The sequence below is a fragment of the Antechinus flavipes genome, chromosome 2, assembly GCF_016432865.1.
Source record: "Antechinus flavipes isolate AdamAnt ecotype Samford, QLD, Australia chromosome 2, AdamAnt_v2, whole genome shotgun sequence".
Lineage (NCBI taxonomy): Eukaryota > Metazoa > Chordata > Mammalia > Dasyuromorphia > Dasyuridae > Antechinus > Antechinus flavipes.
The window spans coordinates 367817806-367837879 of NC_067399.1; the positions used below are offsets into that span (position 1 = coordinate 367817806).

The 20074-nt window shown below is 40.8% G+C and overlaps 1 protein-coding gene across 2 annotated transcripts in view; it reads right to left on the reverse strand.

Annotated features, from left to right (window-relative positions):
* CEP170B (centrosomal protein 170B) overlaps window positions 1-15197 on the reverse strand; it is a 101968-nt gene extending 86771 nt beyond the window's left edge. The window contains exons 1-2 of one of the 2 annotated variants that reach the window (XM_051978260.1): window positions 15085-15197; window positions 7855-7990 (exon numbers count right to left, since the gene is read on the reverse strand). In XM_051978260.1, the coding sequence (XP_051834220.1) occupies window positions 7855-7959 (105 nt within the window). In that variant the 5' untranslated portion in view covers window positions 7960-7990; window positions 15085-15197. Of the gene's footprint in view, window positions 1-7854; window positions 7991-14582; window positions 14713-15084 lie in introns of those variants that run through there. The other variant, XM_051978261.1, reaches the window with a different exon arrangement.
* Between the last annotated feature and the right edge of the window lie 4877 nt (window positions 15198-20074).

Sequence of the window (20074 nt, forward strand, 5' to 3'; positions counted from 1 at the left end):
TAAGGTCCCACATGGCTTTGCCATGCTGCATCCTAGGGTATCTTCTGGTTTGGATTCTATACTCTAAGCACAGACTGTGAGCTCTTTGTCCAAGCCTTTTGTATTTGTGTGCTATGATAAACAGTTGACCCAAGAGCCTTGGTGAAAACAGCACCTCTTTCTCCTGTTTAGGAAGCACCTAAGCTCCTTCACTGTAGCTAATCTCCTAAAGAGATGTTGAGGATTTCCGGGCAGATTAAATTACACCCCTCAGCATGCACTTTGGCAGAGGCTACTTCTCAGCCAGCCAGATGGCTGACAACAGGGATGGTCTCATAGAGAAAGAATGAATACCACCACCCAGGCAACTCTCTCACGCCCCCAATCTACCAGAGGTCTGTTCACTGGCAGACCAAGGAGCCAGAACATAGCTCCCAATGAGCAACCATATTCTCCAAAGATCAATGAACAATTGCAAGGCAGAAATGCAGAGCCTGGTTTGGAAGGTGAGGCAGGTAGCCCTCTACTTCACAAGATTAAACCTGATAGTATTTTATGAAATCATATTCTGGCAAGTTTGAAAACTAAATCTTCTGATTCTAGACCCAGCATGCTTTCCAGCATCTTCAATACATCACATGCAATGCTATAATGCAGTCATTCCTCTAGGCAAAGATCTGTTCTCTACTACCTGTATACAGAAGCTACAAGGTTAAGGCAAGAGAAAAGCCCTGGCTTTGGAGATTAGGAGGCTTGATCTCAATTTCCAGCTCTAAAAGTTACTGCCTGTGGGACCAAGAGCAAATCACCTTGTTTTACTAAGTCTCATCTTCCTCATTTGCAAAATGGGGATAGTAATATTTATACTATACATTTAACAGGCCTGTGGTGAAGGAAGCACTGGAGAATTGTAGAAATTTAAGTTATTATTATTGTTAATATTATTAATATAAGGTCCAAATGAATTGATATTCAAGGCTCCATTTCAAGATTCTGGTCTTAATGAACTTCCCAATTTTTTCTTACTACTGCCCCTCCAAATTCTAACTCCAGCCAAATGGATGTCCTGAACCTCTGTCTACACATTGTGCTTTCCCATAATTCACCTTCCTGGAAAAGTCCTGCCTCCCTTCTTTGAATTTCTCCTACTCAATTTCTCCTCTTTCTTTCCCACTCACTGCAAACAAGACCCTCAAGAAACCTGATCCTTTAAGCCTGGAGTATTTGATCCCTTCTCTAAATGACAATCCCCTCCTAACCTCCAGGTGGATCAAATCTACAGACAATTCTGGTTATCCCTAGTAGATATTTGAGGACTTAAATCTTTGTTTCCTCATTAGGCTTTAGTTCAAATCCTGACTGCCACTTACTTATCTGTGTGATCCTGAGAAGTCATTTAAATCTGGTTCTCAATTTTCTCATTTGTAAAATGAGAGGCTGATGCTGCATAATCTCTGAGGTTTCTCACAGTGCAAAGCTATTATCCTAAATTCCCAATCCATAATACCACACAGTAGGTGCTTAATAAATGATTGCTAAGTAAAAGAATGAACAAAGGAGATTTTTCCATCAGGCTGACTGTGTTTGTGTCTGTGATGAAAATAATCATTCTGTTCTCTGAAAGGGTGTGGAAAAAGAGGAGGAGATCTCGCCCACCACTGGAGCCAACATGTTGGCTCCTTCAGTCTCCCCCACCACAAATTCACCATGAAACAAGAAATACTGGCTCTTCATATGATGGGGTGTGAATTCCCCAAGCCTTGTAGCACCCCTTCCTCCTGTTCTTGCCAACTCCTCCAAGCCTCACCTGGGAAGCCTAAGGCCTTTTCCCAAACCCAGCCTTGCTAGTGGCTTGGCCTGAGCTGTGAGTTTTCCATGAAGAATCAGTGGTCCCCACAAGCTGGATTCTCTATGGAGAAGCAAATCCACACCAGCCAAAGTCAACACAGCTCTCCTTCACCAAAGTATACAACCCCCCAGAGGAAGCTTCAGAACATCCACAATATCCTTCCCATGCTTCCTTAAAACAATCCCAGGGAATGCCTCCCATACTATGTATTACCTTATATTATCAGTAGTGTCACTAGTGATAACATTGGGATTTGGGTCACTTTTAAGGAGCAGAATATACTAACATACATTTTTACCAGCCATTTTTGTCAAGTTGGGGAAGCAAGGGATTTTGATCCTCTCCCTCTATAAAAGGGTAAAGATATTTTAGATCTAAGTATCCTCAGATCTCCTGATAAGAGATATGAATGTATGTGAGGAAGAGAAATTTTATTAAAAAACAAAAGGTTTCTTGGCAGTTTGGATGGTATAAATTTTAAAGTTTTATGTCTATGCATTTCATAAGAAAATTATGTCTTTCCTTTTTTAAATTATTGTTTTATCTGGAAAATGGCACGTATTTTACTATTTGTAGAAAAAGAGAATGTTGGAGTATTCATTAATATTTGTGCCACCCACTCATGCCTTAATATATGGCCTCTCATATGTGACACCAATATTAAACAATTACCATCCTTTGAACATCGAGATTAGGTTAGGAATGGAATGCTGTTTTTAGTCATGTCTATTTTGAATTAATAATCAATTTGAGTTTGTTGGGTTTGGGTTTTTTTTTTTTTTTTTTTGGCTTTTTACCAAAAGGGGAGAGATATCTAGAGAGACTTCTGATCTATTATAAGTCACACCTAAGAGAATTGATAGACTAAGATGCTTTGATTACTTAACAGGGATTAATAGTCCTATCCAGAAGAAGAAGTAGAAGTCCAAAGAGGGACTGTGGGCTGAGCCCAGAACCAGAAGGCAGAAGCCTTGGGCCTTTGGCCAGGATCTGCCACTAATTCAAAATGTAGCCTTGACCAATATTTGATGAGTTCTGACTGTCCTTCTAGTACTGATATTTTGTTGCTATGAGTATCTTGGGAGACAGTCCTTGTCCTACTAAGTCAGGGTAGCTTGAAACAAAACCTCAGCCAGATCTCAGAAGAGAATTTGCCTAAAATCAATTGGGAACCTGTCAGACACTAGAAGTGATCCCCAAACTTAAGCCTAATTATTTGAAGCACAAAGCACCAAACCTCTTAAGGACAGGTGCATTTACCTGATAAAGTGGCTAGAGTCCTGGATCTAAAGTCAGGAAGTCCTAAATTCAAATCCTCCCTCGGATATTTATTTGCTAAGTGATCAGGGCTAGTCATTTCTGCCTGCCTCTGTTTCTTTGATTGTAAAATGGGGGATCTTGTGAGGATTAAATGAGATAACATTTGTAAAAGGCATTGCAAAATTTACCTTATATGTGCTATTACCTGAGTATGGAGTAAAGAAGATCTGAGATTAAATCAGACACTAACCAGTTGTGTGACCTTCACTTAAGATCTCTCAGCCTCAATTTCCTCATTTGTAATATGGAGACAATAATAACACCTCACAGGATTGTTATGAGGATATAGTGAAATAATATATGCAAAGAGCTCTAAAATATTAATTATTATTATTATTGTGAGCTTTCTTTAAAAATTCAGCTCAAGCAGCATCTTCATCATGAAGCTTTTCTTGATCCTCAAGTAAGCTGATAGTATCCCCACAAATCATCTTATATTTGTTTTTTTCATAAATTTTGTACATTCTTACAAATATGCATGTATTATTTCACCTCCCCAGCTTGTACCTGTAACTTGGATGTTTTTATTCTAAGTATGCCTTTACCATCTTTATTTCCCATTAAATTTCATCTTACTGACTCAATCCAATGTTCCATCCTGTTGAGCTCTTTTTGTACTCTATAATCTAGCATGTTAGCTAAACTCCCCTTGCTTATGTCATCTGCAAATGTGATCCAATTTAATTTAACAAATATTTATTAAGTGCTTATGTTATGTGAGGCACCAAGCTAGATTGTAATACTACAAAGACAAAATCTAATCAGTCTCTGACCTCCAGAGGCCTTATATTCTACTATATTCCTTCCTCTAGGCCTTTATCTAAGTCACAGATAAAAGTGTCCAACACTACTGGGCTAAAGATAGATTCCTGGGGTTCTCCTTTAGAGTATGATCTTGGAACTTAGCAAACAGCTATCTTCCTATTCTTTGAAGATTTCAATTCCCTATTGCACATTTCTGTTATGTCTTTTCCAAAGAAAAGTCATTTTCCTTTACACAGAGAGCAGAAATAACAGAGCTGGTCTCAAATCCAGAAAGATCACTTAACCTTCCAATGCTCTAAGCAATTCCCTAAAACTACAATGAGGCAGAGAAGAGGACCCTCAGGAGCAGAGGGAGCTTCCTTATCTGAGAATTCCCTATATCAATGAAATCATAGATCCTTTCATTATCTTCATCTATGGTCACCCATTATGACTATCTCATCTACCTAGAGAGGCAATATTCTTAAAAATAAAAATAATAACAATTAACATTTATATAGTGCACTAAGCACTTAAGCAATTATTATCTCATTTGGTACTTATAACGACCTTGTCTAAAGGAACATGTTACTGTTCCCCATTTTATAGATGAAGGCAATGAGGAAAAATGATGTCAAATGACTTTCCCAGGCTTACACAGCTGTTAAAAATGTCTGAGGTGAAATTTGAATTTGGATCTTCCTGACCCTAGACCTAGTGCACTGTCTGCTGCCTCAAATGCTTGATAAACATAAACTGAAAACTAAATGAATGACATTTATGTTGCAATCAGAAAAGGATAGCAGGGACCTGAAGACTATCCCAATTAAAGAAACTAGGGACATTTGGTATTCAATCTTAGACAAAATAGCTGTTTTCTAGCACAAGAAGGGCTACAGTATCAGAGAAGGGTTAGACTTGCTAGGTTGGGCCTCACAAGGCACAACTAGAAATAATGTTGCGTGTGGGAGGGGAGAACTTACAAGGAGATGGTGTCAGCTAAATATAAGAAAAATCTCCTTACAACTAGAGATAACCAACTGTGGAATGGGCTGACTCAGAAGAGTGATTTTCCCATCACTGTGAAGGATGTTGTAACAAAGTAGGGGTTGAACCCCCTGAGGTATTTTCCACTTCTGGGGTTCTTTATTCCAAAGTACTAGAAGACATGCTGTGTACCTGTATGTGTGTCCTACACTATATACTTGGCGTGTCCTGTTACGTGCATTGGGCCATCTCTTCAGGCAGGACCTAGATGCTTTCTGAAAAAATGGTGACTCCTTCCATTCTCAGGCCACAAAGAATGGTAAGAGCTCATCCTAACCAGTGAGACTTGACATCTCCCTCCTCTGATCTCAATAGCATTTTAAACTCTCATGCACACGTCTTTTTCTTATGTGTATCACACCTATGTTTGATCATCCCTTATTCAAGGGGAGACTGTAACTAGCTCATTACATTTTTACTAGAAACACTGAAACCTTGGGAAATTAGCAAATGCTATTTGATTTAGTGTTTGCTTGCAGTATCTCATTTGATTCTCACAACAATCATGGGAGATAGGTGCTATTATTATCCCCATTCTGCAATTGAAGAAAAACTTAGGTTCACAAAGATAAAGTGGCTTACCTACTATCACCTAGCTAATAAATATCCAAAGTTGGGTTTGAACTCAGATCTTCCTGTGCTATATGCATATTGCCTATCTCATTATAGAGAGAAAACTGAACTTGACATCAAAGAATCTAAGTTTAGATCATCACCCTATATATGGAGATTTTGGTTATGTGACTGTAATTAAGTCTTATCTATAAAATCAGAAGTCCCTTCTAGTCTCAATCTATGACTATGGGGACAGGAGACTGGATTTCCTGTCAGTGACAATGAGCAAACCACGGGCACTTAAAACATCTTTAAATGAACACATTCTATAGGATGACAGATCATTCGAACTCATTCTCGTTCAGACTTGTATTATTATCATCATCATCACCTCCTACTTGGTTTCCCTGCCTCTAGTCTCTCCCCTCTCCTGGATATTATTCACATAGCTGACAAAACAATCTTCCTAACCCCCTGCTCTAATCTTATCACTCTCCTATAAAAAAATTAAGAAAAAAACTAAAGCCAACTTTCAGTGGCTCCCTATTACCTCCAGAACTAAAGAAAAACTTCTTAAGCCTGCTATTCAAGGTCCTCTACATCTGACTCCAACATACCTTTCCAGCTTTCTATCACATTCCTCACCGCACACACCCTACGTTCTGGCCAAACTAGCCTATTCATCACTCTTAATTCAGCCTACTTTTCCCCACTTCCATGCATTTGTCTATGTCACCCCCTCCCCACTATCTAGAATGCAATCCTTTCAAAATTCTTTTCTTCCTTCAAGGCCCAGTTCAAGTGCCAAAAATGAGCTCGTCCTTCTCAAAATTTCTCAGAACACTTTGCCTGGATCTCACCACTGTCTCTATTCTCTTTGTATCACTGTATCACTTCCCTTTCCCCAGGAGATTATAAGCTTCCTGAAGGCAAGGAATGTAAGTTTGTACTTTTTTTTTTTCATATTTGTATTCTCTGCACATAGTATGCAATTAATAAATATTCATTGTTTTGAACATAGCTGAACTGATGCCCAAGTCTCAACCACCAGCAACAGCACACTGAGCTTCACCCATTCCCCAGGCAGACTGAGCTAGGCTGGGCAGGCCAGTACCTTGGCATGACTCATTATGAAAAACACAAACACAGACTCCCAACCCCAAACAAGGATGACCTGCCAAGGTAAAACATGACGGGAAATCATGAGCTGTGTGAATACTGTGCAAATCTAACCGAGGCCCAAAGTCGGGGACTGGCAGAAATTAGGTTAAAAGAGTGTGTTTGGGAATCAAGTTGACCTGAGTTCTAATCTTATATCTGCCACTACCTCTGTATGACAAGTGCTCCTTCTCCAGACAATTCCTACATCTATAAATGAAGGGGTCAGGCTGTATACACCAAATGGTTTTAAGGTCCTTCCTTATTTTAATATTCAACCTTCTGTGTTCTAAACATCCTTTCCATCACCAACATTCTGTCTTCTAAGGTTTATTATAACCTTAAGATTCTAGGTTGTGAGATCTAAATTTTCTTCTAGCTCTGACATTTTTTCTTTTACATTTTTAGGGCCTTCCCACTTCTGATATCCTATATATCAGATGCTCTTTTCTCTCTCTCTCTCTCTCTCTCTCTCTCCAAATATATGGAGTGTGTGTAACATATCCTATATATATTATATACAAATCCAATATATTATATATGTATCCTATATTTTCTAAAGATCCTTCCAACTTTAATATTCCATGATCTTTGTTCCAAGATATTTTTAAGTTGACATTTTGATTCCTCCCTCCTCTATAAAATGAGGGAATTGAGCTTGATTGTCTTTAAAGGAACTAGAAGGATGGTTCTTTATAGAACCCATTCTCATTGAGCCTCATAATCTAATAGGAATGAGGTAATAAGGAAATTATTCAGTATCTCTCTTGCCCTAGTCTCTAACCCAGTTCTCTCCAGAAAATGTATCTGTGTCCTATTCTGTGTGGTCGATTACAGTTGTTCCCATTGCCAGTATGTAACTGCTTACTTCACTTGATTGATTCACCAACAAATACCATATCACAAAATCTCAGACTAGGAAGGGATGATCTCAGAGATTTAATCCCAAACTAGCATTACATCAAAAATTCCCGCTATGACATACTAGATAAATGGACTTAAACCTTCCGCATGAAGTCCTCCAAGTGATGAGGAAATCTCTATTTTCTGAAGCACTCTACTCCACTCTTAGACATGGGAACCCACTGATCAGTACTTTCAAGGGGCCAGCTGATACAAGAGACATCTATCTGAAGGTTGAGGTTTCAATGAAATATCTATTCCAATCAAGGAAACCAGCTCTTTCCTCAAATCACACTCACCTGAAGCATCAGTTCACAATCATCTCGGCCAACAAATATCATTTCTCTTGGCAGCCGGTGGCGGGTGCCACTGCTGCTCACCAGAAACCATGATGTCACACTCATCTTGTTAGCTGTCACTTCCTCTTCAAGTTTCCTGGGAGGAAAAAAAGAGAGTAAATAGACCTTAAGACATAGGTTCAAATCCTGATTGTTTCATTTAATATCTGAAAGCATGTGAAAAATCACTTATCCTGAGTCTCAGTTTCCTCATTTGCAAAATGAGATTAGCCTCAAATAGAAATGGATCCTTGCAGACTGCATACTGAAGTAGAAAAATACAAATAACATTAACTAGATGGCAAAGTAGATAAAGTGCTAGGCCTGGAGTTAGGAAGATTCTTTTTCACGAGTTCAAATATGATACTGTTTGAACCTGGGCAAGTCACTTAATATTATCTGCCTCAGTTTACTCATCTGGATCTTGACAAAGAAATGGCAAAACCATTCCAATAAGCTAAGAAAACACCAGAAGGGGTCACAAAGAGTCAGACATGACTGCAATGACTGAATAATAATGACATATCATATTTTTATTTATTTATTTTTAAAATTCACAATTATATTTTCATCTGGTTGCTGAAGATTGGGGTATTTGGCAGTCCTGAAGGGACTTGACATCTCTAGCCTAAATGATGGCTAAAGTTCCCTCCAATTCAAAACCTTATAATTCATTCATTCAATAAATATTTAGTAAGTACCTGTTGTATATAAAACTGTATCTTTCTTGTTGAATGTTTAAATAAGAATGGCTCCCTTCCTCACATAGCTCACCATCCAGTAAGGACATAAAGAACAAACCCTGATTATGACAATACACAATCTTACATGATAAATGTTTTATAGTGATGTTATGTGATTCCTATAACCCAGGAAGGCTTCCTGCTAGGAAGGGAGTAGAGCCAGTATAGAGACAGAAATGAGTGGGGTTTCTGCTCATAGATAGAAGATTTATACTTGAGGCTGTTAGCAGGAAAGATGAGAACCACTAGTAACATTCTTACCATAAGTACTATACAATAACAAATGATAGGATATGGCCTTTTTGTTATAGCTCACTGTTCTAGATGGCCAAGACAAACTCATGTAGAACTACTGTCTGGGGCTTACCTACTGTTTCAGGAACTGCCAGTTCCCAAATGAGACCACAAAGTAGAAGCCAAGGACCCTCAGATATGTTTTACCCTGTTCTCTAGTCTGCAATGAGAGAAGAAGAGAACTCCGAGTTTGGCAGGGAGAAAAAGCATAAGACAAATTCTGCCCTTGAAGAGTGTGGTCCCAGTAGGGGAAGGATTCACGTTTTGCTCTCAGGAAACACCCCAATTAATGATAAGAGGAGAGCAGCAAGTATGCCTTGTAATTCTCACTGTAAGGAAGGTTAGAAGAAAGCTCATTGAGGCTAGGGATAAGCAGGGGATGATTCTGAAAGGAAATGAGACAAGCCATTTGAAGGAAGGTCAGCATTTGGAGGCAGAGAAAACCACATTCTAGCCTAGTGTATGACTTGAATGATGGTAGGAAAGGCCCCCTAATTTTGAGGATTGTAAAGAAACCAAGCAATCTTAATTCAGTAATAGGATCATACATAAAGGGAATATAAAGCTGGAAAGGGCTTTAGAAATTAACTAATCATAGGATTTAGAACTGGGAGATTTTTAAAGCCATCTAGAATAGGGATGAGTAAGCTACAATCAACAGGTCATATTCCACCATTTGTTGTTATATAGCACTTAAGCTTAAAATGTTTTTTTTTTTTTTACATTTTTAAATAAAGTTCCTTTGGATTGTAATTTGCTTACCCACTTCCTAATTTTACAGATGAGGAAACAAAGGTCCAGAATAGTCCAAAATTTAGTATTTTTTTCCTATAATTTCTTGCTTTCCCCCTCTCCTTTACTATGTAGGTAAATTGAGGCCCAAGTAGAAGAATAATTGCCCTAGGTCACACAGGAAATAGCAGAGAGAGATTCAAACCCAGAGTTTTTCTCCTACTCTACTATTTATAAAACCATTAGCCTTGCCTCCAGGTCCAGTCTGGGCCTCAACACACCAGACTGGGTTATGGGTCATGGTTTTTCCCTTGCTTCTCTCTCGCAGGTATATTAAAAAATGATTCAGTAAGATACAGAATATAAGGTAATATAAGAAACAAACAAAAATAAATAAAAACTTTTAAAAAGTGATTCAGTAGGAAAAGAGTTGTCTTAAAATCTTGCTTAAAACCAAATACCACTTTCATTAGCCTCAGGCAGAACTCTTATCTTCCTTTTGGCCAAAGGAATCATCTATTTCTCTCTAATTCTGCTCTTTTGCATTGAGGAGGGGTGTGTTCCTCCCCAAGGTCCCTGAATCACTTGGTTCTCCCCTCCACACACCCTGGGCAAGGGCCTCAAGCCTCAGAGACACCCAGCATCATGAGCCAGCCAACGGCTGGGGTAACACTAGCTCCTGCCACAGAACATCAGCTGATAAGCGTGGTCAGGCCTGTTGTCCAGGAGAGGGGGAGGTTATCAAGAATACAGCTTCATTGAATACAAGCATCCCTATTAAACATGAGCGGTCCTGTACTGATACCATCTGATAATTCACTCCAGGAAAGGGCAGGAGAGACACAGTAGCAAGCACTGAAGTTATCACCACAGACTTGTGATGCTTGCCAATTCAGCTGCCTGATCATCTGAGGACCAAGAAAATTCCCACTCTACTCCAAGCTTCCTAAGGGTGCACTCAGGTGGTCCTGAGTGCAATGCTACTCTTCCATCATTAGGACAATGAATCTGGCTTAAATTAATATGAAAGCTTCCTGGTCCCTGACTCCAGTCCAACTAGAACCCAGAGATCACTTAACTGTATCATGAGAGTTAGTGATACTTTTACAACTCTTTATGATTTATAAAGATTTATAAAGAAGGATTGAATTTATAATTCCATTGACTTCAGTGAAGAAATTTCTTCTACCATGAAGCACCAGCTTTCAACTTTAGTCTTAGAGAGTGTCCTCAGTAAATTGTCCAGAGTCATACAGTAACTTATGAATCTGAAGTTGAACTTGGCTATACAGCCAAACAAAAACAAAGATACTCCATCTCCCAACATTTTCTCTGGTTCTTCCCCAAGACTTCAATGCTCTTTCTCCTTACTCACATTTTTGCTCCAACTTTCTGAAAGTCCCAGCTAAAATCCTACCTCCTACAAGAAGCCTCTTAATTCTAAGTGCCTTCCTCTGTTAATTATTTCCTATTCATTCTTGTTATAGCTTGTTTAGGCCCTTCTTGAGAGAAGGGACCATCTTTTGCCTCTTTTTGTATCCCCAATATTAAACACAGTACCTGGCCACAGTGGATGCTTAATAAATGCTTACAGACTGATTGAGTTGATATTCACTATTCCATGAGGTTTCACTGTGAAGCTGAATGCTTTGTGATTTACATTGCATTGCAGAATTTATATTCCATGGGAAAAATATACCATGTGACAGATTTAGTAAGTCTAAGCATGTTAGCTTAAAGGCTAGATTTACAAAGTGTATTTGAAATTTCAGTCTAATCAGAGGGAGACTCAGATTGGGCCTTAATCAGAACAGTGGTCTCAGAGAAAGCCCAGGTTTTTCCATTCCCTCTGGACTACAAACTCTCAGAAGACATAGTTTGGGTTTCCTTTTCCTTTATAATATGTCTCTAGGCTGCCTTTATAATATTCTTACACATTTCATCCCTTTATACACTGCATATTCCAGACAAACTGGCCAATATGCTATTCCTTTGCTATAACTCAGGCAAGTATCTCAGGCTTCACTTCTACTTTTTAGTACAGACTTCAAGGATCAATTTATTTTTTATCTCCTATAGGAAGGGGCAGCTGAGAAGGGGAGGGGAAGAACAGTGGATACCAGGCCAGGGCTGCAATCAGGAAGACTTGAATTTAAATGCAGCCTCAGACATTCCCCAGCTGTGTGATCCTGAGCAAGTCACTTAGTTTTTCCTCAGTTTTCTCATCTGTAAAATGAGAATTTCAACCCCCTCCAATATCTTTGCCAAGAGATACACCAAATGGGGTCACAGCTGAAAAATAACTGAATTCCTATAGAAAGCCTTTAGTTGTTAGAACTGTTGCCTTTAATCATGTATATGCTTTGCATTTTAAGCATCCCACTCCAGCATGTAATCTCTTGGAAAACAAGCAAGACTGTTTTGTTTTGTCTTGCTATACCCAGTATTTAATACACATTTAGGTGCTTAACAATACTCAGATTTTATTATACTGCTCAGCATGGATCTATTCACATGATGTGGGGTATGGAGGCCATCTAAGTATAACATCTCAAAATGGCCAGCCTTATTCTACCCCTGCCTGAGCAGGAATCTCTTCTTCACTCCACAAAGTCATCTAGGATCTTTCTCAAAAACTCATGAGGCAATCTTTCTACTCTTGTGCTGCTTTAATGGTTAAGAGATTTATTCCTTCTACATTTTCCTGTAATTTAGTTTCTGAAGCTTAATGCTAAAAGAACCTTAGAGGACACCTAGTCCAAACTTTCATTGCTCACATGAGTGTGAGAGGAAGGATTTTTCTAGATGACCCTGGTGCTGTCCTCTGGATATTTGGAAAACTAGGGGAAAATAAGTGGATCTCCCTTCCTTCACCCTCTTCACATACCTCTTTTAAAGGCTCTTGCTCTCAGGTAGCTGCCAACCCATCCCTTAAAATATGTTTGCATATTGAATAGACAGACCTATTCCTCTGGGGACATTCTTCCATTTAACTCTTCCAGTGAGATGTAAGAGGAAAAAAAAAAAAAAAAAAAAAAACTTGACCTGATACCAATTTGTTTTGTGGCCTTGGACAAATCACTTCTTTCTGGGAGTGAAAATTAAATCTGTCAAATAAAACTACTAGAGGAGATGATTCCTAAGGTCCCTTCCAGTTTTGCTCTGGAGTCTGCCTTTCATTCAGGACTTTATTTCCTTTCTCTTATTACCTTCACATTGAGAATCTGGAGTGCAAAGGTATAGAAATGTCTAACTCAAGAGCTCTTCCTGAACAAGAAGGTCTTTTCAAGCATTACTGCTCCTTCGATTGGAGTCTTCTCAGACACATCAAATCTGGTTTTAAAAAGAGAATTCAGCCAATGGAAAACAAAAAAGAACTAGAATCACTCGGACAAATTACTGAAAAACATTAATTTAAAATAAAGAAGAATTTCCTAACAAGCAGCACAAAAACAGAATGGACTGCCTTATAAGATAGTGAGCACCCTATTCCTGAAAGTATTCAAATAAAATTTAGATAATAATTATACTAATTTACATTCCTGTAAAAAGTTTTAAACTTTAAAGAACATTCCTCACAACAATCCAGTGAGGTAAGCAATCTGAGTGTTATTATTCTCATGTAGCTAAGAACACTAAAGTTCAGAAAAATAAAGTGACTTGCCCAAGATGATAAATCTAATGTCAAACTCCTGAGATGACAGGGATGCTCGAAAGGGGAAAGGATGAAGGAATGTTCCCCATCCCAACACACATAAATCCTGACCCAAAGCCTGGAACTACTTTTCACTACCCAGCAGGCAATCCTGTCCTGTCCAGTCCCATCCCACCCACTTGTGGTTTCAAATCTTTAGTGGCATTGGCTAGTAGAAGGAAAAGTAATCCACATCACGAATTCCTCCCCTCAAAGAAAACTGAGCCTCCAATGAAAGAAACTACAGAAATTCAAGGATTGAGAGAGGCAAGGGAAGGGGGATTGGGGAAGGGAGAGAAAAGAAAAGGAGAGAGAGACAAAGAAATAGAGAGACACAGAGGAAATAGATAAAAAAGAGGAAGATAGAGATAGCAGGGAGGGAAGAGACAGAGAAAAAAAGAAGGGGAAGGCAGACAGTCAGAGGGGAGAAAAGAGAGACAGACACAGCCAGGAGGGAGGGATGGAGAGAGATAAGGAGTTGAAGAATCAGAGAAACAGAAGGGTGGGGAGCAGAGACAGGAACAGAATGAGGAAGACAGAGACAAGTGCTGAAGAAAAAGATAGAGAAGAGAAAGAAGAATAGGGAGAAAGAGAAAAGAAAAAAAGAGGAAAGAAAAATAACAGAGAAAGGGAAGGAAAGAAGGGAAAGAGAATAGGGACAACAAAAGAGAAAAGCAGGGAGGAAAGAAGGGAAGAGACAAGGAGAAAAGAAGGGAGAAGAAAAGGGATAGTGAAAGGAGGAGTCAGGGAAGAAAGGGAAGAAAATAGAGATAGGGATAGAGAGGGGCAGGGAGGAAAGGAGAGAGCATAGGGAAAGGGAAAGGGAGAGACAGGGAGGGAAGAAGGAAAGGAGAAGGCAAAAAGGAAAGAGAGAATAGGAAAATAAGGGAGCAGGGAGGAAAGAAGGCAAAAGAATAAGCAAAGGGAAAGAGAGAGGCAGGGAGAAAAGAAGGGAAGAGAACAGAGACAGGGAAAGAGAGAAGCAGGGAGGAAAGAAGGGATGAGACCAAGAACAAGAAAGGAAGAGATAGGGAGAAAAGAAGAGAAATAGGGAAAGGAAGAGGCAGAGAAGAAAGAAGGGAAGAGTATGGGAAAAGGGAGAGGCAGGGAGGAAAAAAGAATGGAGGAGAACAGGAACGGGGAAGGTGGAAAAAGAAGGAAGAGGCAGGGACAGGGAAGGAGGGAGGAGGGGAGGAAAAGAGGCCTTATCCTGAATCAGCTCTCACCCCTCTCGCAGCAATGGCTGCGGCCTTAGGAGCCATCTCCGCCCGCAGATATTCAGAGGCGACAGCCAGAGACTACTCGGCTACTCACTCCCCCAGCCATCAACCCCAGTCCCTCTTTTCAATCCTCGGGGACAGTGGCCTCCCTACCCCAGGCCAAGCCTGAAAGTGGGACAGTGGGATAGTGCGACAGGATGACACACTCCCCTCCCCCAGCTCCGCCGCGCCCGCGCTGCGCTGACAGTCCAAGTGGGGGGGTGGGGTGGAGGAGTCTGGCCCGGGCCCCGCACCTGGGGACACCAGGGGCGCGCGCCTTTGTCTGGCTAGGGAGAGGGTGGAGCGCGCGCCCAGGTGGACCGGCCCCCCCCTCCCCCCGCAGAGAGCGGGCTTCCCTAGTCCAGGTTCTCTCTGGTGCCCACGCAGGTGAGGGGCGGGGCGGGCCAGGGCCCTCAGCCGGAGAAGGAGAACCGACGCGGGGGTTGGGGTATGGGAGTTGCTCACTCACCTGCTCCGGCCTCGGGTCCCCCAGTCCAGGGCCCGGGCTCCTGCCAGCAGCTCAGCCGCCACCTCCTCCTCCCTGTCCTCCAGGCGCGGGGCCGGCTGGAGCCCGGGGCGCGGCAGCCGCGCAACCCGGGCCCGGCCCGGCCCGCCCGGCTCGGCGCGGCGCGGAGGCGCGGCTCGGAGGCTAGGACATGGCCCCGGCTGAGCGAGGCCGGCTCGCCAGCCAGCCCCGGCCCCGGCCCTGGCTCAACCTCAGCGGCCAGGGGAGCAGCAGCAGCACCAGCGCCGCTGGCGGCCCTAGCCAAGCAGGTTACTGACGTCTGCGGGAGGCTCCAGCCCGGCCCGCCCCTCCCTCTGTCTGCGGCCCGGCCCCCTCCAGGCTCCCTCTCCAGCCCCTCCTCCCCCCTCCCTTTCTCCGCCCCCGCCTCTTCCCGAGCAGGAAATCCAGGTTAGAGCCGAGGGAACTGGGAACCAGGTGTGTGCTTGCGCGCCCAAGGGGATGAGATCGGGAATGAGGCTAAGAATGAGGATAGGGATGAAGATGGGGAAAGTCTGGGCTCAGACTCAGGACCGTCAGATGAAGGCCGGAGCTGCCTCCTTTTTCTATTCCGCAGTCTGCAACCCAAACCCACCTCCGAATGCTAGTCATCTTAAACGCACAAATCTGGAATGCAGAGGGTTAAAGGGATACAGTGAGGAACCTAGGACCCGTGGCAGAGGTGAAACGAGCTCTCACGACACCCTGCTCCCTCCACAGCCCAACTCTCTTTCCAAGAAAGAGGACCTGCGCTAACTCCGGGAGTCCTAGTAAGTCTCAAAAGGAACGAGATGGAACGGAGTAGAGATTGGATACCCGGCCGCCCCATCTCTGCCTCACCTTCTCCGGGAGAGGGCAGTGCACTCCCTCTATGAACCCTCTCAGTAGGCTCAGAACGGAGGTTCAGTTAGGGCTCCCCATTTGAAATAAGGCTCAGATATATCCCTGGCTCCTGTCCAGTGAGAGGAGGTTAACGCTTAACCAGGCCCTTCCACCCAATACTCCAGCCCCAGCTTTGGCCCAAGGCCTGGCGAGGTGCCAGCTGTGTTCTGCTCAGTGTAGAGGGTGTCCTGAGGCATTTGGCCCTTCCCTTCTCCCCACTCCCAATCTCCTAATGGAGGAAGACATAAAACACGGGGCAGAGCCAGTGTGGTAGAGAAGAAGGAATGTTGAATTTGAACTCGGAAAACCTTGGGTTTGAAGCTCTGTGTGACCTTGGACAAGTGTCCTCATTTCTCACAGATTTTAGTTTCACGGTTTTCCCATTTATAAAATGAAGGGATTAGACTAGATCATCTCCGAGGGACCCTGCCAACTCTGACGTTGGAGACTTCTATGGGGCCAGCTCTGACTGGTTATTATTTGTTCTATTTGCTCTCTGGACTCTGCTCAAAGTAGGTCTATAACTGGCTGCAAACCTAGCCATTTCTTAAGGGTGGCAGAACCCAAAGCCCCGCCCCTCCTTTATTTCTAATCTTGCTAGGACCCAGAAAGACCTAACACACCCATTATGACACCTCCTTAAAAACTCTCCTGGCTAGCCCAGAACCCGGCAGGGCTTTCAAAAGACAGTATAGGCTTTCCCATATTGGTGTCCTTTGAGCTCCTGGAGGAAATGACTAGAAAAGGATGATCCATCCTCAATCAGGTATTTACACTGAGCCCCTTCAGTGAGTTGGGTATTTGTCTGGTTGGCAGGCCCTGGAGGGAAACAAGATGTGTATAAAATACAGGCTCTGCTCTCAAAAGACTGATAAATCTGACTCACAGAATAGTCCGAGGATAGTCAGACTAAATGGAATCAGTGCTAAACTGTATAATTCATATTCTTAAGTACCAGAGGAATTAAAAGGAGACTTAGTAGAGTAGTCAGAGAGGACTTCAAGAAAGAGGAGGCAGGACAAGTTATGACACAGTTCCCTTTCTCAACAATCCTAAACTGACTGATTTGGCTTTATTCTCAGCAGTCCTGAATCATTTACTGAAGTGGGACAAGGGAAAAGTCCCACAATCAGAGAAAATAACCCATAAACACATAACCCACATATATTATTATCAAACAATGAATTCCCATCAGGTGATCATGAGTTTAAATTTGAATTTGAAATAAATCAGAGACATGGCAACATAGTGGAAAGCTTAGAGTCACAGAATTTGGAGCTGGAGAGGACTTTAGAAATCATCTAGAATAAACCCAATTTATAAATGAGAAAATTGAGACCCAGGGAGAAATTATTTACCAAAGATCACACAGTAAATTAATGACTCAGAAGCACGAACTCCAAATTCTGTATTTTGTTTTGTTTTCAAAGTCCTGGCCCTAGCACTTATTGGGTCTCTCTTAAGAGCATGGGTTCCCTAGGCTTCTTTTTTTAATCTGCAAAAAAATCTATGGTGGGAAGGGGAAAGCATGGATTAAATATCTTCTAAATCATCTTCCAGCTCTAGACTATAATCATAATCCAGTCATTTAAACTCTCTCAGGTTTAGCTTCTTTGTTTGTAAATTAAGATTTAAAAATACTTTCTATTTCAGAGAATTCTTGTGGAAAAAGCACTTTGGAAAGCTTAGAATAGTATAGAAAGGTGAATTATCAGCATTATCTCTTCATTATTATCATAATCTAAATGTCTTTTGCACTTTTTGTTTTTCTTCTCGGGTTATTTTTACCTTCAGAATCCAATTCTCCCTGTGCAACAAGAGAACTGTTAGTTCTGCACACGTATATTGTATCTATACTGAGACATATTTAACATGTGTAGGACTGCTTGCCATCTGGGGGAGGGGGTGGAGGGAGGGAGGGGAAAATTGGAACAGAAGTGAGTGCAAGAGATAATGTAAAAAATTACCCTGGCATAGGTTCCGTCAATAAAAAGTTATTAAAAATAAATTAAATGAATAAATAAATTAATTAATTAAAAAACGTCTTTTGCCCTACCCTCCCAGTTGAACACCAGATATCTCAATTACCATGGATTTTCTGTCAAGTAAACAAATTATTTTTCTTTGCCACTCAGAACACACATACATATAAAGTTTTATTTAGTCAAAGCTTCAAATACTGAACAAAGTGATAAATATGTATAACTTATACATATATGTGGTTTGAACAAGGAGATTGGGGTAAAGCTAGAGCTTCAATCAATGTTTTATATATTTAAATGTAAAAGTAATGGATTTCAGACGCAGGATGAGAAATATTCTTTCTCCCCACATAGACAATGTGGGAATTTTTGTACAAAAGTTTTCTTTTTCTTTTTTTTTTTTTCTCAGTGGGAAAAGGTCAGGGGGAGATAAAATAATTGCTTGTTAATTGGAGGGAAATTTTCCAATAGTATTTTATTTTCCCAAACGAAATGCCAAAATTTCCCAAATAAGATAGTTTTCAACATTCATTTTTGTAAAACTTTGTGTTTCAAATTTTTCTGCTTTCCTCCCTTGCCTCTCCCCTCCCCAAAACAGCAAGCAATCTGATAAAAATTAAATATGTGCAATCCATATTTAGAAGAAATATGTTTTTCTAAACATATTTCCATATTATCACATTCTATAAGAAAAATCAGATTAAAAGGGGGAAAACATGAGGAAAAAAAACAAAACAGCAACAAGCAAATACCACCACCAACAAAAAAAAAAAAGGTGAAAATACTATGCTTTGATCTATATTAAGTCTCCATGGTTCTCTCTCTGAATATAGATGAACTCCAAGTCTATTAGAATTGCTTTGACTCACTGGGGGGAAATTTTAAGTTAAAAAAATAAAAAAGTAATAAAAATAGATAAGAAATTTAATATAGGAAGAAATGTTGTCCAATAGAATTGAATTTCAGAATATTTAAAACTGCAGATTATCTAACCCAAACACCTCCTCATTTTGAAGATGAGAAACGGATTTAAAGTGTGAAGAAATTTTCCTAAAATCATCACACAGTTAAATAGGGGCAAACCCCAAATGACAATACAAGGCTACTGTTTGGGGGGTTTAGAAGTCTTTCCACCATATCACAATGTCTGTGAGCCCTGACACTCAAAGTTCCTAATCTATGCTTATCCAATAGTTTCTATCAGGCTTAACATAGGACTCTACACATAAGTCCCTCTTTCTGAGAATATACAAATATATATATATTTTCTCATCTCTCAACCTCTCAAGAATCCCTAATTTCCTTCAAAGTTCATCTTTGCCTTCTCCTAAAAAATTACCATGCATGAGATGTCTTCTCCAATAGAATATAAGTTCCTTAAGAGAAGGGACCATTTTAACTTTGATGTTTATAAACCTAGCTTCTGACACATAAGTTCATTATAAATGCTTATTAATTGATTGATAGGTATTTGTTGAATTTGCTCCTGATTTTATTGTCTGGCCAGCAAAAATGGTAAGCAGATTCAGAGGGCCAAGATGCCTTTGATTTCTGTCCAAATGGTCTAGGAGTTTTCTATCTTTGGCTTAGAATTCAAGACCTGGCCTTCTTCCACAAATTATATCAGTGCAGGGACAGAAACTGGGACTAAAACTAGGGAACAAGTTCTGAACCTTCTAGTTTTCTTTACTGTATACTTATTAGTTCCTTTCATATTTCCAAACCAGCCCTTTCAATGCTGACATCCCCAGAAGGAGAATGGCAGCTAAGAATGGCAGCAATTCTGACCAAGGGAGATCAGGGTCATAGCATTGTAACTCTGGAACCTCAAAAGGTTATGCATTTAGTCCATTTCTTCCCCAACATCCCATTTTGCAAATGAAAATGCAGACCAGAAAAATTAAGGTATTTGGTCAAGACCACCTGTCAGAGGCAGGATTTGAAACCCAATCTTCCATCACGCTGTGACTGTTGGGAAAAGGAAAGAATAATTTATTGTTCTACTTCTCTCCATGCAAGTCTGAAATCACCAAGAACATCTGAAAAATCAATCTGTGGGAAAGTAAACATTAAAATTATATATCTAAATTTAT